This window comes from Pelodiscus sinensis, chromosome 30 (assembly GCF_052426305.1).
Source record: "Pelodiscus sinensis isolate ZL-2025 chromosome 30, ASM5242630v1, whole genome shotgun sequence".
In the NCBI taxonomy this organism is placed as follows: domain Eukaryota; kingdom Metazoa; phylum Chordata; order Testudines; family Trionychidae; genus Pelodiscus; species Pelodiscus sinensis.
Window position 1 is genome coordinate 12,708,505 of NC_143081.1, and position 18,444 is coordinate 12,726,948.

General features: G+C 46.4%; 3 protein-coding genes across 3 annotated transcripts; all 3 read right to left on the bottom strand.

Moving 5' to 3' along the window:
• Window positions 1-205: 205 nt before the first annotated feature.
• Window positions 206-1,171, bottom strand: LOC149521241 (olfactory receptor 10A4-like). Its single transcript, XM_089774399.1, has one exon. The coding sequence runs from the start codon at window positions 1,169-1,171 to the stop codon at window positions 206-208; it is 966 nt and encodes a 321-aa protein (XP_089630525.1).
• Window positions 1,172-9,404: 8,233 nt separating this feature from the next.
• Window positions 9,405-10,370, bottom strand: LOC102447787 (olfactory receptor 10A4-like). Its single transcript, XM_014578149.3, has one exon. The coding sequence runs from the start codon at window positions 10,368-10,370 to the stop codon at window positions 9,405-9,407; it is 966 nt and encodes a 321-aa protein (XP_014433635.3).
• Window positions 10,371-16,503: 6,133 nt separating this feature from the next.
• Window positions 16,504-17,469, bottom strand: LOC102448038 (olfactory receptor 10A4-like). Its single transcript, XM_025189243.3, has one exon. It carries the CDS (start codon window positions 17,467-17,469, stop codon window positions 16,504-16,506), a length of 966 nt encoding a protein of 321 aa, XP_025045028.3.
• Between the last annotated feature and the right edge of the window lie 975 nt (window positions 17,470-18,444).

An 18,444-nucleotide genomic window follows, 5' to 3' on the forward strand; every position in this document is an offset into this window, starting at 1 on the left:
TTTTTCTGGGGACTGAGGTAAGCCTGACTGGGCTGTAGTTCCCTGGATTATCCTTCAGCCCCATTTTAAACATGGGCACTACATTTCCCTTTTTCCAATCATCCAAAGATAATGGCCAAAAGCTCTTCAATGACATCTGCCAACCCCTTCAGAACCCTCGTACACGTTAGATCCGGGCTCATCACTTTGTGTATGTCTCTCTTTCCTAAATAGTTCTTAACCTGCTCTTTCTCTTCTCTAGTGTTTTGCTCAAGACTCCCTTCACCTCTTTGTTCCTCAGTGTGTATATTATGGGGTTCAACACCGGTGCTACAATTATGTTCATCAGAGAAACAATTTGGTCGTTCTCCAGAGTGGAGCTAAAATTCCGCCACAGGTAGGTGAAAAGGGCCGTTCCATAGAACAAACTCACCACCATGAGGTGGGAGGAGCAGGTGGAGAAGGCTTTACGCCTGCCCTCCACGGATGGCAGCTTGAGGATGGTGGAGATAATGTAGACGTAGGACAGGATTATCATGAAGAAAGGGCTTGTGATAAAAAGCGCAATAATAAAGAATCCTAGAATATGAATCTTTGATGTGTCAGTGCAGGCTATATTACGTATGGGTAGGATGTCGCAAAAGAAGTGGTGGATTTGGTGGGAGCCACACAAGGGTAGGCTGAAGATCCATGTGATCTGAGCTACTTCCATTGAGATCCCAATGAACCATGAAGCCCCCGCGAGCTGGGCACAGACCCGGCCGCTCATGATGGTCGTGTAGTGCAGGGGGTGGCAGATGGCCACGTAACGGTCGTAGGCCATGGCTGCGAGGAGGCAGCATTCTGTGAGGCCCATGATGCTGAAGACGTACATCTGGGTTGCGCAGCCCACGAGGGAGATGGTCTTTTCCTCCAGTAGGAGATGAACCAGCAGCTGAGGGACAACACTGGTAGTGAAGCAGATTTCCAGGATGGACAGGTTTACCAGGAAGAAATACATGGGGATGTGGAGTGAGAGGTTCAGCTTTACCAGGATGATAACAAGGAGGTTCCCCAATAGAGTGGCCAGGTAGATAACTAGGAGCATCAGAAACAGAAGGATTTGCTGTTCACCAAGGTAGGAAAACCCCACCAGGATGAACCCACCGGAGATGGTCTGGTTCTCACCAGGGTCACTCTCAGAATAGGTCATCTGCAGGGGTGAGAGAGACTGAATGAGAGGAACATAAAACAGGTAGACTGTAGAATCCCAGGGCTGGCTGAGACCTCAGGAGTCATCGAATCCAGCCTCCTTCCCAAATCAGGACCAACCCCCACTCAATCATCCGAGTCAGGGCTTCTTCAAGCTGGGACTTAAACACCTCTAGGGATGGCGATTCTACCACATCCCTAGGTAACCCATCCTAGTACTTCCCCACCCTCCTAGAGAACTTTTTTTTTCCTAATCTCCAACCTAGACCTCCCCCACTATAACTCTAGACGATTGCTCCTCATTCTGTCATCGGCCCCACTGAGAACAGCCTCCCCCCAATCTCTTTGGAAACCAGTTCTGAGAGTTGAAGGCCACTGTAGAATCCCCTCTCACTCTTCTCTTCTGCAGACTAAACAAACCCAAATGCCTCAGCCTCTCTTCTTTGGTCATGTGCTCCAGCTGCCTCATCATTTTAGTTTCACTCCGCCGGACCCTCTCCAATGCGTCCACGTCCTTTCTATAGTGGGGGACCAGAACTGGGTGCAATACTACATATTTTGCCATCCTAGGGCCTTATAAAGGGGAGTAATCACTTCTCTAAATCTGCTCACAACACTTCTTTTAATGCACCCAAAATATGCCATCAGCCTTCTTGGCTACGAGGACACCCTGATGACACAGATCCAGCTTCTCATCCACTGGAATTCTCTGGGGCCTTTTCTGCCAAACTTTTTCTCAGTCGTCAGCCTCCCACTGTGATGACAGAACCAAACTTCACTTAATTTAAGCCAACCTCAGCTATGGATTTTACATGGCTGGAGTTAGATACCTTAACGAAGGTGCAGGGTCGAATGTAGACCTGGCCTTATTCTGTCTACTTTAAAGTTCAAAAAGACATCTCTTCCCTCCTTCCTTCCTATCCCCATGCATCCCTTCTTCCTTCCTTCCTTCCTTTCTTCCTTCCTTCCTATCCCCATCCACCCCTTCTTTCCTTCCTTTGTTCCGGAATTTTACCCTAAATCCACATTCAACAAACAGCATTTCCCAAAGGAGGGCACATTCTGATCTCAGTCTTATGCCAAAATGTGCCTGAAACCATTTGAAGAGTGAGGAGACGGATGAAAGTTTCCAATAATGGGGGAGTTTGGCCTTTTGAATTTTATAAATTGTTATTTGTCCCTCAATATTGCAGAACAATTTACATCATTCCTGCTTCTATCATTGCAATTTCATAAATATATCGATGTGTGTCAATATAGGTGAAGAGACCTAGTGCGTCTTAGCTCGTGTAAATCTTAATGACGGTGGGTACAAAACGAGAAATAGCAATTTACACCTGTTGTGGGGTTTTAATCCTATGAACTTACTAATAAAATTTTTTATAAAAAGCATGTACATGATATTCTCCACCAATGGTTTACTTGATGGCTATTTGTTGACAAAGAACTTCATAATAATGGGCATTCTAGTGAAGTGATGGAGTTGAATTTAAAATGAGCCATAACGAATATGGTATTTTGCATGCGCTTCACTTCCTTAATACAGGGGATCTCAACGTAATGCATGAAATTATAGTGAGTGAGTAATTGGGAAACTGGGAAAGACTGAAAGAAGAGGTTGGATTTATACATTGGGTCGGAATTTCCTGAATTTGAAAAGGTCTTTGAGTCTGAATTACCCCTCACACCGCCCAAAAAAATCTGGGGTGGTGCACTAAGCGCACTGCATAGAACAATTTCTAACAAATGCAGATGAGGTTCTCTAAACATGCAGATGCAATTTCCATCTTACAACACATTCCCATGTTCCCATATTTGTTTTCAGCCAGGGTCAATGCCCAAGTATGAAACAGAAAAAATGCCACCTTTCAATTCAGAATGGAAAACTGAAAACTTCCATTCACATCAAAGTTTTCTCATGGAAAAACATCAATAGAGATGAAATTGTTTCTTCGGAAGAGACTTTGGTTGATATCTTATGATGCTGGCCGACATTTGGAGCAGATCTAAGTAAATGGAGTCATTTGCTCAACTCTAGAAATGAAGTTCGTATAGATTCTTGTCACTGGAAGCTGATAGGAAATTTCAGTGCTCTTGAAGTCGTCTGTCAGAAGGGTAGCCGTGTTAGTCTGAATCTGCATAAATAACGAAAAGTCCTCTGGCACCTTAAAGACTAACAGGTTTATTGGAGCTTAAACTTTTGTGGGCAAAAGCCCACCTCGTCAGATGGAAGATGAAGTGGGTCTTTGCCCACAAAAGCTTAAGCTCCAATAAATTTCTTACTCTATAATGTGCCACAGGATTTCTCGTTGTTTTCGAAGTTATCTAGACACGCCATTGAGAAGAGGGGAACATGAAAGACATGAAAGCCATGCACATTATGCAGAGAGGGGATTCCGCTCAATTCTGCTAAAAGACTCCATCTTAAAATTAGTGGGCTGTGGTTGTCTCCTGGGAGACCCCTCAAACAACATTTGCCTTTAGAGTCTGAGGACAATGATGAGGGTAGGGAAGAGAGGGGCGTAAAGATGAGAGAAGGAAGAAATAACACTCCCGGCACAAAAGCAACACTAAACACACTTGTGGTTTGGTGATAAGCACGTCCTGCGTGCCTCTCTCACGCTGGAGGGCACTATAGAAATCTGGGATCAGAACGTGACCCGTGATAATTTATGGAAACACCCGCAGAGTCAAATTCTTGACCTGACCCATCATTGTTCAGTTAGCTGAATTCACAATGATACATTAGGAGACTAACAGATCAATAGAAATACTACTAGATAGACGGCAAGATGGAGTGGACTAGATAGATAGGTTGATTGAGGGGGTGTAAATAGGTAGATAGGTAAATAGAGGGGTATATGTAGGCAGATAGGAAGACAGAGTGGGTTATATGTAGGTAGATAATAGGGTATATGTAAGTAGATAGGAAGATATAGGGGTGTATGTAGATAGCTAGGTAAATAGAGGGGGTATAAATAGGTAGATAGGTAGATAGAGGGGTGTATGGAGGTAGATAGATGGATAGAGGGGGTGTAAATAGGTAGATAGAGGGGTATATATATGTATATAGGATGATAGAGGGGTGTTTGTAGGCACATAGGTAGATAGAGGGGTGTATGTAAGTAGATAGGAAGATAGAGGGGGTGTACGTAGGTAATTAGATTGGTCAGGTTAGATACAAAGGTTCTCTATGCAGGTCTGGAAAATGTGAATGAAGACACTTGTGATGTTTTGCTCCAATTGCAGGACACTGATGGATTTCACTTGGTGAATGAGGGTTTGAGTCGTTCATCTGTATCCTACCTTGTTTGAGCAGAGCGGTTCCAGCTCCTCGCTGCAGGCGCTAGAAGTGCTGAGGGAACTGAGGGGTTTTATTGCACTCGTTGGCTTCTGGGACCGAGTCCCTCATGGCAACGTCTCCTCATATTCCTCGGAGGAGGAACAGCCCTGCCTGGAGCTGCAGCCAAACAAGATTCCCCAGGTCGGTCAGGGAAGGGCAAGTTGTCTCGTTATCGTGTGCACTTTGTAGATGAAAATCAGCCTGGGATTGTCTCCCTCTTGGAAATTCTTTTTCTATCTAGCAGGAGGGATGGTCTGTCCCAGACCAGACAACACAACACACAGAGTCAGGTGCAGGGGCAGGAACAACCCTCAGGGCTCATGGCGCCAGGTCCCTGAGGCTCAGACTCTGGGCCCCACCCTTGTCCCAGAGCTACGATGAGGTCCCAAGTTCTCTGACTCCCAGCCCCACCTGCTCTAACCATTATTCCCCACTGCCCTGCCCGAGCCGAGCACGGAAGACAGGGGTCCTCACTCCCAGGCCTACTGCCCGACCCACAGGTCCCATTTCCCTCCTTGAGGGCCAGCCCAGAGCAGCAGGGGGACGGATCCCTTTGGTTCCAGCCAGTTTGCAGTGGGACCAGAGTCAGGGTGAGCTCCCAGGGATGTTAGAACAAACTCTGTGTGGGAGCGGAGGGGCTGGGCGGCCGGGTGCGGCAGGGAGTGGGGGGATGGTGCAGCTGAGAGGTCTCATGTCTCAGACCCACTGACCTCATTGCTCCAGCAGGGCTGTACGGGGCTGGGTACCAGGCGTGGGGGCTTCTTCCTTAGTCAGTGCTGCTGGCCATGCCCCATCCTGGCACTAGGGGGCGCTCAGTAACAGGGTTGGGCCGGGAGCGCTCTGTATGGCGGTCTCAGATGGGGATCTAGCATCTAATTCTGTAAGCTACTCAATGTGGTCAATCTCGGGATGAATTGATGTTGATTCCCTAATACTTTGCCTTCTTGATTTCAGGGATTATTTGCGACATCAGTTTGGAAACCAATACGTCAATACATGCATTGAATTTTAGAATTTGTTTGGGGAGGGCATAAAGGCCAGATCTTTTCTTTATGGTCTAGTTCTGACCCTTACGAGTCCATGGGTGTTCTAGGTTTGTTGCTAGATGTGTTGTAGGATGAAGGCTGTATTTGCAAACGCTTTAATAAGTGGATCTGTCTACAAACTCTGAAACCATGTATTAAAGTGCCGCTCTGGAGCGTCTATTTGTCGAGTTGGTGTCGCACACAATGTAAACGTTTCAAACAAGGAGAACTTTTATTTGTGCTTTTCAGGTCTCTGTGTCACTTGTATAGTGATCTTAAATATTCCTTTAAAATACCCATCACCAACCACTCGATGTTTTAGTTCCCTTCCTATTTTCACATTTGTGGCTTTAGTTGCTTTCTGTGTTACTTTGCTGCTGATTTTTACTCTTCCATGTCTGTGCACTATTAATCAAATTAAGAGTTGACATCCCAGAGAAACTGTATGGCTGTTTCTCACCTTTCCAGTGTAAGTAAAGATTGTATTAATACTTGCCTGGACAACATGACTGTTTCCAGTTGACTCATAGATTTGTTCATCATCTTAACCTGACCTATGTGAGGATAGGATGCATTTTGATTGATTAATAACTTGAGTTGTTAGGCTGATAAAATACATGTAGTACCAAGGTCGTGTTCGTTTTATTTTTATTTGATATTAGATACACATCATAGGCATTGTTCGTTTTTTAAAAAAGAAATTATTTTCCGTACCCACAAGCTGTTTAAAATATATTTATATCAGGGTTTTTTTGTTTGTACTGGTGGTGCACATAAGAAAATTCAACACGCACAAAGATGGAAAATGCAAGAGGGAACACTGCTTGTTACTACAGTTCTTTCCATTTCAAAATTGTGTTTTAAAAACCCAGGCTCCTACGTAACACTTTCTGGCAGAAATGTCTGGCCAAAGTCAGTGAGAATACTGTTATTTTGTAAATGACAATGAACGATCTTGAGACACGATGTATTAGCTCTGGAGCGCAATGCATTCCTCTGTAGCTTTTACAGATGGTGCCAGCATCACCTTACTTTTCACCTTACTTCATCCAATTAAGGACCAGGTGAATCCTGAGTATAATTGCAGGGTACAACACAATGGCTGTTATTTCAGAATGAAGGACTATTAATTCCTCACATGGTGTGCCACTCTCCAGAGTGAAAACTACAGTGGGAGATATTAGCTGTATAGATGATTGGGCATTTCTCCCTTCTGCATAGGTTAATTTTAGGGCCTGCAATTATAGGTGTGCCTACGGACCATGAAACAAAAGACAGGACTATGCAGCACTTTAAAGACTTAACAAGATGGTTTATTAGGTGATGAGCCAGACCCACTTCCTCAGATCAGTCTGGCCCTGTGTGCAATTTGGTGTTTGGGGTGAAACTCTGAGGTGGGGAGGCCAGGTGGTCCAGGGCACTACTATCCTTAGGGACCAAGCCCATAGCTCCCATTGGCCGCACAGTGTAGCTAATAGGAGCTGCAAAGTCAGCACCAGGGGGCGGGGGGGGGGGGGGGACACGTGTGCAAAGTTGCCTCCTGCAGGACCACAGGAACGGGCTGTCCACTTCAGGGAGTGTCATGGAGTGAAGGGGAGTAGGGAATATGCCTTAGGTTGGTAGAACTGCTGATGCTGGTGGCAACAGCATCTGCGGGTCACTGGGCCCTTTTAATCCACCCGGACCACCGGGCAGTTCCTATTGTGTCTGCCCTATGTTGGCAGATCTCATAGGGGCAGATCTGTCAGATCTGGGAGGCAGCCTGGAGAAGCACAAAGTGCGGAAGAGAAAGACCCAAGAAAAGCAGAGGGACGTCGAGCAGGGCCTGTTGCCATTTCTCAGACAATAAATTGAGATGCTACAGGCTCTGGTAGGCCTGGAGAATCAATGTTCCCCTCCTTCTCCTGCCCATCAGGTTCATATCACAAATCACACACACCTCTCCCCATCGACCTCCCACATCAAAAATCACGGGGAAAATAGAAGAAAACTTGACGTATTCTGAGCAGAGAAATTCCTGGATGGTGACTGTGTACATGGACTGCAATGTTTCTCATGTAAAGCCTTATTTTTTTTAACATTTCAAAGTTGGAAGATCTAAACGTAGGACACTATTGGGCTAAATATTCTCCTCTGATTTGACAAGGAATTATTCACGTGGTCGAAAGGTTCTGACATTTTCCCAAACATTGAGAAATGTAAAATGTAGGGGGCACTTTGGTAAGAAAAGTTTCTCTCCTGATTTTCATGACAGGATAATAGATCAACGTCTTCCAAAGGGTGAAATTGGAACAAAAAACTTCAGTCCCTGTGGGAAATTAAACAAAATGTTTCTGAATTTGCCTCATTCACTCCATTTTGACTAATTCTGCTTTTCACTCTAATGTCTCTGGCTGTCGGCAAAGATCCGAGAATCTTAGAATCCCAGGGCTGGGAGAGACCTCGGGAGTCATGGAGTCCAACCCCCTGCCCAAAGCAGGACCAGCCCCAACTCAGTCATCCCCCACTGTAACGTGAGACCATTGTCGCCATCCTGCCATCTGCCCCCAGTGAGAACAGCCTCTCTCCGGCCTCTATGGAAACATCCTCAGGGAGTCGAAGGCTGCTCTCAAATCCTCCCTCACTCTTCTCTTCTGCAGACTGAACAAGCCCAAATCCCTCAGACACACCTCATAGTTCATGTGCTCCAGCCCCCCAATCATTCTGGTTGCTCTCCACTGCACCCTCTGCAAAGCATCCACATCCTTTTTGTAGCGGGGGCCCCAGAACTGCAGGCCTATCTTGAGATGTAGCTACATTAGTACAAAAAAAAAAAAAGGGAATAATCACTTCTCTGGATCTGCTGGCAATGCTCCACCTAATGCACCCTAACATGCCATTAGCCTTCTTGGCTACAAGGCCTCCTGCTGACTCACATCCAGCGTCTCATCCACTGTAATCCGCAGGTTCTCTTCCGCAGAACTGCTACTTAGCCAGTCGGTCTCCAGCCTGTAACAGTGCTTGGGATTCTTCCCTCCCAAGAGGAGGACTCTGAACTTGCTCTTGTTGGACCTCATCAGATTTATTTTGGCCCAATCCTATAACTTTTCTAGGTCACTCTGGATGCTATCCCTGACCTCCAGCATATCTACCTCTCCCCCTAGCTTACTGTTACGTGCAAGCTTAGGAAAAGTGCAATCCATCCCCTCATCCAGATCATTAATAAAGATGGCGAAGAGTCCTGTGGCACCTTATAGACTAACTGAAGTGTAGGAGCATAAGCTTTCGTGGGCAAAGACCCACTTCATCAGATTAATAAAGATGTTGAACAAAACTGGGCCTACAACAGATTCTTGGGGCACACCGCTAGAGGCCGACCACCAACCTGACATCGAGCCGTTGATCACTATCCGTTGGGCCCGACAGTCTAGCCAGCTTTCTATCCATCTTCCAGTCCATTTATCCAATCTACACTTCCTTAACTTGCTGGCAAGAATATTGTGGGAGACCGTTTACCACATCCACTGATTTCCCATGTCCACAGAGCCAGTTACATCATTATAGAAGCTAATCAGGTTGGTCAGGCACGACTTGCCCTATGTAAATCCATGTTGACTATTCCTGATCACTTTCTCCTCTTCCAGGTGCCTCAAAATGGATTCCTTGAGGATCTCCTCAATGATTTTTCCGGGGACTGAGGTAAGCCTGACTGGGTTGTAGTTTCCTGGATTGTCCTTCTGCCCCATTTTAAACATGGGCTCTACATTTCCCTTTTTCCAATCATCCAATGATAATGGCCAAAAGCTCTTCAATGAAATCTGCCAACTCCTTCAGTACCCTCGGACAAGTTAGATCCGGGCCCATCACTTTGTGTATGTCTCTCTTTCCTAATTAGTTCTTAACCTGCTCTTTCTCTTCTCTAGTGTTTTGCTCAAGACTCCCTTCACCTCTTTGTTCCTCAGTGTGTATATTATGGGGTTCAACACCGGTGCTACAATTATGTTCATCAGAGAAACGATTTGGTCATTCTCCAGAGTGGAGCTAAAATTCCGCCACAGGTAGGTGAAAAGGGCCGTTCCATAGAACAAACTCACCACCATGAGGTGGGAGGAGCAGGTGGAGAAGGCTTTACGCCTGCCCTCCATGGATGGCAGCTTGAGGATGGTGGAGATAATGTAGACGTAGGACAGGATTATCATGAGGAAAGGGCTCATTATAAAAAGAACTGTGATAAACAATCCTAGAATATTATTCTTTGATGTGTCGGTGCAGGCCGTCTTACGTACGGGTATGGTGTCGCAGAAGAAGTGGTGGATTCGGTGGGAGCCACAAAAGGGCAGGCTAAAGATCCATGTGATCTGAGCTACTTCCACTGAGATCCCAATGAACCATGAAGCCCCCGCGAGCTGGGCACATACCCGGCTGTTCATGATGATGGTGTAATGCAAGGGGTAGCAAATGGCCACGTAGCGGTCGTAGGCCATGGCTGCGAGGAGGCAGCATTCTGTGAGGCCCATGATACTGTAGACGTACATCTGGGCTGCACAGCCGACAACAGAGATGGACTTTTCCTCCACCAGAAGATGAACCAGCAGCTGAGGGACAACGCTGGTGGTGAAGCAGATTTCCAGGAAGGACAGGTTGACCAGGAAGAAATACATGGGGGTGTGGAGGGAGGAGTTCAGCTTTACCAGGATGATAACGAGCAGGTTCCCCATCAGGGTGATGAGGTAGGTGACCAGCAGCAGCAGAAACAGAAGGATTTGCTGTTCACCAAGGTAGGAAAACCCCACCAGGATGAACCCACCGGAGACGGTCTGGTTCTCACCAAGGTCACTCTCAGAATAGGTCATCTGCAGGGGTGAGAGAGACTGAATGAGAGGAACATAAAACAGGTAGACTGTGGAATCCCAGGGCTGGCTGAGACCTCAGGAGTCGAGTCCAGCCTCCTTCCCAAAGCAGGACCAACCCCAAATCAATCATCCCAGCCAGGGCTTCTTCAAGCTGGGACTTAAACATCTCTAGGGATGGAGATTCCACCACATCCCTAAGTAACCCATCCCAGTGCTTCCCCACCCGCCTAAACAATTTTTTTCTCCTAATCTCCAACCTAGACCTCCCCCATTATAAGCCTAGACCATTGCTCCTCGTTCTGCCATGTGCCCCACCGAGAACAGCCTCCCCCCAGCCTCTTTGGAAACTAGTTCAGAGAGTTGAAGGCCACTATAGAATCTCCTCTCACTCTTCTGCAGACTAAACAAACCCAAATCCCTCAGCATCTCCTCGTAGGTCATATTCTCCAGCCCCCTCATCATTTTAGTTTCCTTCCGCTGGACCCTCTCTAATGCGTCCACATCCTTTCTATAGTGGGACACCCAGAACTGGGTGCAATAACATTTTGCCTTCCCAGGGCCGAATAAAGGGGAGTAATCACTTCTCTAAATCGGCTCACAACGCTCCTCTAAATGCACCCCAAATATGCCATCAGCCTTCTTGGCTACAAGGACACCCTGATGACACAGATCCAGCTTCTCATCCACTGGAATTCCCCGGGGCCTTTTTTGCCAAACTTTTGCTCAGTCGTCAGCCTCCCACTGTGATGACAAAACCAAACTTCAGTTTATTTATTCCAACCTCAGCTATGTATTTTACATGGCTGGAGTTAGATACCTTAACCAAGGTGCAGGGTCGAATGTATACCTGGCCTTGTCCTGTCTACTTTAAAGTTCAAAAAGACATCTCTTCCTTCCTTCCTTCCTTCCTTCCTATCCCCATCCACCCCTTCCTTCCTTCCTTCCAGAATGTTACCCTAAATCCCCATTCACCGAACAGGATTTCCCAAATGAAGGCACATTCTGATCTCAGTCTTATGCCAAAATGTGCCTGAAACCATTTGAAGAGCGAGGAGCCGGATGAAAGTTTTAAACAATGGGGGATTTTGGCCTTTTGAATTTTATAAATTGTTATTCGTCCCTCAATATTGCAGAACAATTTACATCATTCCTGCTTCTATCATCGCAACTTCGTAAATATATCGATGTGTGTCAAGATAGGTGAAGAGACCCAGTGCTAGTGTAAATCTTAATGACTGTGGGTACAAAACGAGAAATAGCAATTTACACCAGTTGTGGGGTTTTAATCCTATGACCTTTCTAATAAAAAGCTTTATAAAAAGCATGTACATGATGTTCCCCACCAATGGTTTACTCGATGGCTATTTGTTGACAACAAACTTCATCATAATGGGCATTCTAGTGAGGTGATGGAGTTGAATTTAAAATGAGCCATAATGAATATTGTATTTTGCATGCCCTTCACTTCCTTAATACAGGGGATCTCAAAGGAATGCATGAAATTATAGCGAGTGAGTAATTGGGAAACTGGGAAAGACTGAGCGAAGAGGTTGGGTTTATACATTGGCTCTGAATTTCAAGAATTGGAAACGGTCTTTGAGTCTGAATTACCCCCCACTCCACCGAAAAAATCCTGGGGTGGTGCACTAAGCGCACTCCATAGAACAATTTCCAACCAATGCACATGAGGTTCTCTAAACATGCAGATGAAATTTCCATCTTACAACACATTCCCATGTTCCCATATTTGTTTTCACCCAGGATTGATGCTTAAGTTTGAAACAGCAAAAAATTCCCCATTTCGATTCGGAATGGAAAACTGAAAACTTCCATTCACATCAAAGTTTTCTCATGGAAAACATCAACAGAGACGAAATTGTTTGTTCGGAAGAGACTTTGGTGGATATCTTATGATGCTGGCCGACATTTGGAGCAGGTCTAAGTAAACGGAGTCATTTACTCAACTCTAGAAATGAAGTCCGTATAGATTCTTGTCACTGGAAGCTGATAGGAAATTTCAGTGCTCTTGAAGTCATCTCTCAGAAGGGTAGCCATGTTAGTCTGAATCTGCATAAACAAGGAGAAATCCTCTGGCACCTTAACGACTACCAGGTTTATTTGAGCTTAAGCGTCTGTGGGCAAAGACCCACTGTGTCAGTAGCACGATGAAGTAGGCCTTTGCCCACGAAAGCTTTGGCTGCAATACATCTGTTTCTCTGTAAGTTGCCACAGTATTTTTAGTTGTTTTCAAAGTTATCAAGATCAAGACCAAACAGAATCATGGTTTGGTGATAAGGATGTCTGGCGCTCCTCTCTCATGCTGGAGGGCATTGTGGAAATCTGGGATCAGAACGTCACGTGTGGTAATTTACGAAAACACCCGCAGAGTCAAGTTCTTGACCTGACCCATCATTGTTCAGTTAGCTGAATTCACAATGATACATTAGGAGACTAACAAATGAATAGAAATACTACTAGATAGACGGCAAGATGGAGTGGACTAGATAGATAGGTTGATAGAGGGGGTGTAAATAGGAAGATAAGTAGATAGAGGGGTTTATGAAAGTAGATAGGAAGACAGAGTGAGGTGTATGTAGGTAGATAGTAGGGTATATGTAAGTAGATAGGAAGATAGAGGGGTGTATGTAGGTAGATAGGTAGATAGAGGGGTGTAAATAGGTAGAGGAGTGTATGTAGGTAGATAGGTAGATAGAGGGGTGTATGAAATAGATAGGAATGATAGAGGGGGTGTACGTAGGTAATTAGATTGGTCAGGTTAGATACTAAGGTTCTCTATGCATGTCTGGAAAATGTGAATGAAGACACTTGTGACGCTTTGCTCCAATTGCAGGACACTGATGGATTTCGCTTGGTGAATGGGGGTTTGAGTCGTGAATGGGGGTTTGAGTCAGTTTGGTGAATGGGGGTTTGAGTCCGTAACCTACCTTGTGTGAGCAGAGCGGTTCCAGCTCCTCGCTGCAGGCGCTAGAAGTGCTGAGGGAACTGAGGGGTTTTATTGCACTCGTTGGCTTCTGGGATCGAGTCCCTCATGGCAACGTCTCCTCATATTCCTCGGAGGAGGAACAGCCCTGCCTGGAGCTGCAGCCAAACAAGATTCCCCAGGTCGGTCAGGGCAGGGGAAGTTGTCTCGTTATCGTGTGCACTTTGTAGATGAAAATCAGCCTGGGATTGACTCCCTCTTGGAAATTATTTTTCTATCTAGCAGGGGGGATGGTCTGTCCCAGACCAGACAACACAACACACAGAGTCAGAGTCAGGGGCAGGAGCAGGAACAACCCCCAGGGCTCATGGCGCCAGGTCCCTGAGGCTCAGACTCTGGGCCCCACCCTTGTCCCAGGGCCACGATGAGGCATCAGGAGTTCTGACTCTCAGCCCCACCTGTTGTAACCATTACACCCCACTGCTCTGCCCGAGCCGAGCACGGAAGACAGGGGTCCTCACTCCCAGACCTCCTGCCCGACCCATAGGTCCCATTTCCCTTCTGGAGGGCCAGCCCAGAGCAGGCAGGGGGACGGATCCTTTTGGTTCCAGCCAGTTTGCAGTGGGACCAGAGTCAGGGTGAGCTCCCAGGGATGTTAGAACAAACTCTGAGTGGGAGCAGAGTGGCTGGGGGCCGGGTGCGGCAGGGAGTGGGGGGATGGCGCAGCTGAGAGGTCTCATGTCTCAGACCCACTGACCTCATTGCTCCAGCAGGGCTGTACGGGGCTGGGTACCAGGCGTGGGGGCTTCCTCCTTAGTCAGTGCTGCTGGCCATGCCCCATTCTGGCACTAGGGAGCGCTCAGCAATAGGGTTTGGCCGGGAGGGCGCTGTGGGATGGGTCTCAGGCCGGACCATCTAGCATGTAATTCTGTAAGCTGCTCAGTGTGACCAATCTCAGGGGATGAATTGATGTTGATTACAGAATACTTTGCCTTCTTGATTTCAGAGATTATTTGCGACATCACTTTGGAAACCAATACGTCAATAAATGCATCGAATTTTAGAATTTGTTTGGGAAGGAGCATAGTGACACATACAATGTATGACAATGAGTTAGTGACACATACAATGTGAAAGTTTCAAACAAGGAGAACTTTGATCTGTGCTTTTCAGGTCTCTGTTTCACTTGTAGAGTGATCCTAAGCATTCATTTAAAATACCCATCACCAACCACCTGGTGTTTTAGTTCCCTTCCTATTTTCACATTTGTGGCTTTAGTTGCTTTCTGTGTTGCTTTGTTGTGGATTTTTACTCTTCCATGACTGCGCGCTATTAATCAAATTAAGAGTTGACATCTCAGAGAAACAGTATGGCTGTTTCTCCCCTTTCCAGTGTAAGTAAATATTGTATTAATACTTGCAAGGACAACATGACTGTTTCCAGTTGACACATAGATTTGCTGGGTATCTTAAAGCTGAGCTATGTGTGGATAATATGCACTTTGATTATTAACTTGACTTGTTAGACAGGATGGTAAAATACACGTAGTCCCCAGGTAGTGTTAAGTTTAATTTATTTGATATTACATATACATCATAGGCATTGTTCCTTGTTAATTATCCCTCCTTTTTAAACATTTTTGTTTTCCATTCCTACAAGCTGTTTAAAATATATTTATATCTAGTTTTTTGTTTGTTTGTGCACATAAGAAAATTCAACCCACCCAAGAATGGAAAATGCTAGAGGGAATTGCTTATTACTACAGTTGTTTTCATTTCAAACTTGTGTTTTAAAATCCCTAGACTGAACACTTTCTGGCAGAAATGTCTGGCCAATGTGAGCCAGAATCCTGTTATATTGTAAATGACAATCAACGATTTTGAGATACGATGTGTTAGCTCTGGAGCGCAATGCATTCCTCTGTAGCTTTTACAGATGGTGCCAACATCACCTTACTTTTCACCTTACTTCATCCAATTAAGGACCAGGTGAATCCTGAGTATAATTGCAGTGTGAATGGCTGTTATTTCAGAATGAAGGACTATTAATTCCTCACATGGTGTGCCACTCTCCAGAGTGAAAACTACAGTGGGAGATATTAGCTGTACAGATGATTGGGCATTTCTCCCTTCTGTATACGTTAATTTAAGGGCCTGCAATTATAGGTGTGCTGATGGCCTAAGAAACAAAAAACGGGACTATGTAACACTTTAAAGACTATCAAGATGGTTTATTAGCTTTCGTGGGCCAGATCCACTTCCTCAGATCGGTTTGACCCTGTGTGCAATTTGGTGTGTGGGGTGAGGCTCTGAGGCGGGGTGGCCAGGTAGTCTCAGGGCGCTGCTATGCTCCGGGACCAACCCCATAGCTCCCATTGGCCACACAGTGTAGCCAATGGGAGCTGCAAAGTCAGCACCTGGGGGGGGGGGGGGGTCGTGTGCAAAGATGCCCCCTACAGGACCACAGGAAGGTGCTGGCCACATCAGGGAGTGTCATGGAGTGAAGGCGGGTAGGGAATATGCCTTAGGTTGGTAGAACTGCTGATGCTGGTGCCAACAGCAGCTGCGGGTCCCTGGGTCCTTTCAATTCACGCAGACAACTGGGCAGTTACTATACTCATCCAGATCATTAATAAAGATGTTGGACAAAACTGGGCCTACAACAGATCCTTGGGGCACTCCGCTAGAGGCCGACCACCAACCTGACATCGAGCCGTTGATCACTACCTGCCGGGCCCGACAGTCTAGCCAGCTTTCTATCCATCTTACAGTCCATTTATCCAACCCATACTTCTTTAACTTGCTGGCAAGAATATTGTGGGAGAACGTATACCACATCCACTGATTTCCCATGTCCACAGAGCCAGTTACCTCGTTATAGAAGCTAATCAGGTTGGTCAGGCACAACTTGCCCTATGTAAATCTATGTTGACTATTCCTGATAACTTTCTCCTCTTCCAGGTGCCTCAAAATGGATTCCTTGAGGATCTCCTCAATAATTTTTCCGGGGAGTGACTGGTCTGTAGTTCCCTGGATTGTTCTTCTGCCCCATTTTAAACATGGGCACTTCATTTGCCTTTTTCCAATCATCCAATGATAATGGCCAAAAGCTCTTCAATGACATCTGCCAACTCCTTCACTACCCTCGGACATGTTAGATCCGGGCCCATCACTTTGTGTATGTCTCTCTTTCCTAAATAGTTCTTAACCTGTTCTTTCTCTTCTCTAGTGTTTTTCTCAAGACTCTCTTCACCTCTTTGTTCCTCAGTGTGTATATTATGGGGTTCAACACCGGTGCTATAATTATGTTCATGAGAAAAACTATATGGTCATTCTCCAGAGTGGAGCTAAAATTCCGCCACAGGTAGGTGAAAAGGGCCGTTCCATAGAACAAACTCACCACCATGAGGTGGGAGGAACAGGTGGAGAAGGCTTTACGCCTGCCCTCCACGGATGGCAGCTTGAGGATGGTGGAGATAATGTAGACGTAGGACAGGATTATCATGAAGAAAGGGCTCGTGATAAAAAGCGCAATAATAAAGAATCCTAGAATATGATTCTTTGATGTGTCGGCGCAGGCCATCTTAACCACGGGTAGGATGTCGCAAAAGAAGTGGTGGATGTGGTGGGAGCCACACAAGGGCAGGCTAAAGACCCACGAGATCTGAGCAACTTCTACTGAGATCCCAATGAACCATGAAGCCCCCGCGAGCTGGGCACATGCCCGAATGCTCATGATGGTCGTGTAGTGCAAGGGGTGGCATATGGCCACGTAGCGGTCGTAGGCCATGGCTGCGAGGAGGCAGCATTCCGTGAGGCCCATGATGCTGAACACGTACATCTGGGCTGCACAGCCGACAAGAGAGATGGACTTTTCCTCCACCAGAAGATGAACCAGCAGCTGAGGGATAACACTGGAGGTGAAGCAGATTTCCAGGAAGGACAGGTTGACCAGGAAGAAATACATGGGGCTGTGGAGGGAGGGGTTCAGCTTTACTAGAATGATAACAAGCAGGTTCCCCATCAGGGTGAGGAGGTAGGTGACCAGCAGCAGCAGAAACAGAAGGATTTGCAGCTCACCAAGGTAGGAAAACCCCAGCAGGATGAGCGTACCAGAGATGGTCTGGTTCTCACCAGGGTCACTCTCAGAATAGGTCATCTGCAGGGGTGAGAGAGACTGAATCAGAGGAACATCAAACCGGTAGACTGTAGAATCCCAAGGCTGGCGGACACCTCAGGAATCGAGTCCAGCCTCCTTCCCAAAGCAGGACCAACCGCTACTCAATCATGCCAGCCAGAACTTCTTCAAGCTGGGACTTAAACACCTCTAGGGATGGAGATTCCACCCCCTCGCTAGGAAACCCATCCCAGTGCTTTCCCACCCGCCTAGGGAATTTTTTTCTCCTAATCTCCTACCTAGACCTCCCCCACTATAACTCTAGACGATTGCTCCTCATTCTGTCATCTGCCCCACTGAAAACAGCCTCCCCCCAACCTCTTTGGAAACCAGTTCAGAGAGTTGAAGGCCACTATAGAATCCCCTCTCACTCTTCTTCAGACTAAAGAAACCCACATCCCTCAGCCTCTCTTCTTAGATCATGTGCTCCAGCCTCCTCATCATTTTAGTTTCCCTCCGCTGGACCCTCTCCATTACGTCCACATCCTTTCTGTAGAGGGGGATGCAGAACTGGGTGCAATACAACACATTTTGCCATCCCAGGGCCGAATAAAGGGGAGTAATCACTTCTCTAAATCTGCTCACAACACTCCTCTTAATGCACCCCAAATATGCCATCAGCCTTCTTGGCTACAAGGACACCCTGATGACACAGATCCAGCTTCTCATCCACTGGAATTCCCCAGGGCCTTTTTTGCCAAACTTTTGCTCAGTCGTCAGCCTCCCACTGTGATGACAGAACCAAACTTCACTTAATTTAAGCCAACCCCAGCTATGGATTTTACATGTCTGGAGTTAGATACCTTAACCAAGGTGGAGGGTGGAATGTAGACCTGGCCTTATTCTGTCTACTTTAAAGTTCAAAATGGCATCCCTTCCTTCCTTCCTTCCTTCCTTGCTATCCCCATCCACCCCTTCCTTCCTTTGTTCCGGAATATTACCTTAAATCCACATTCA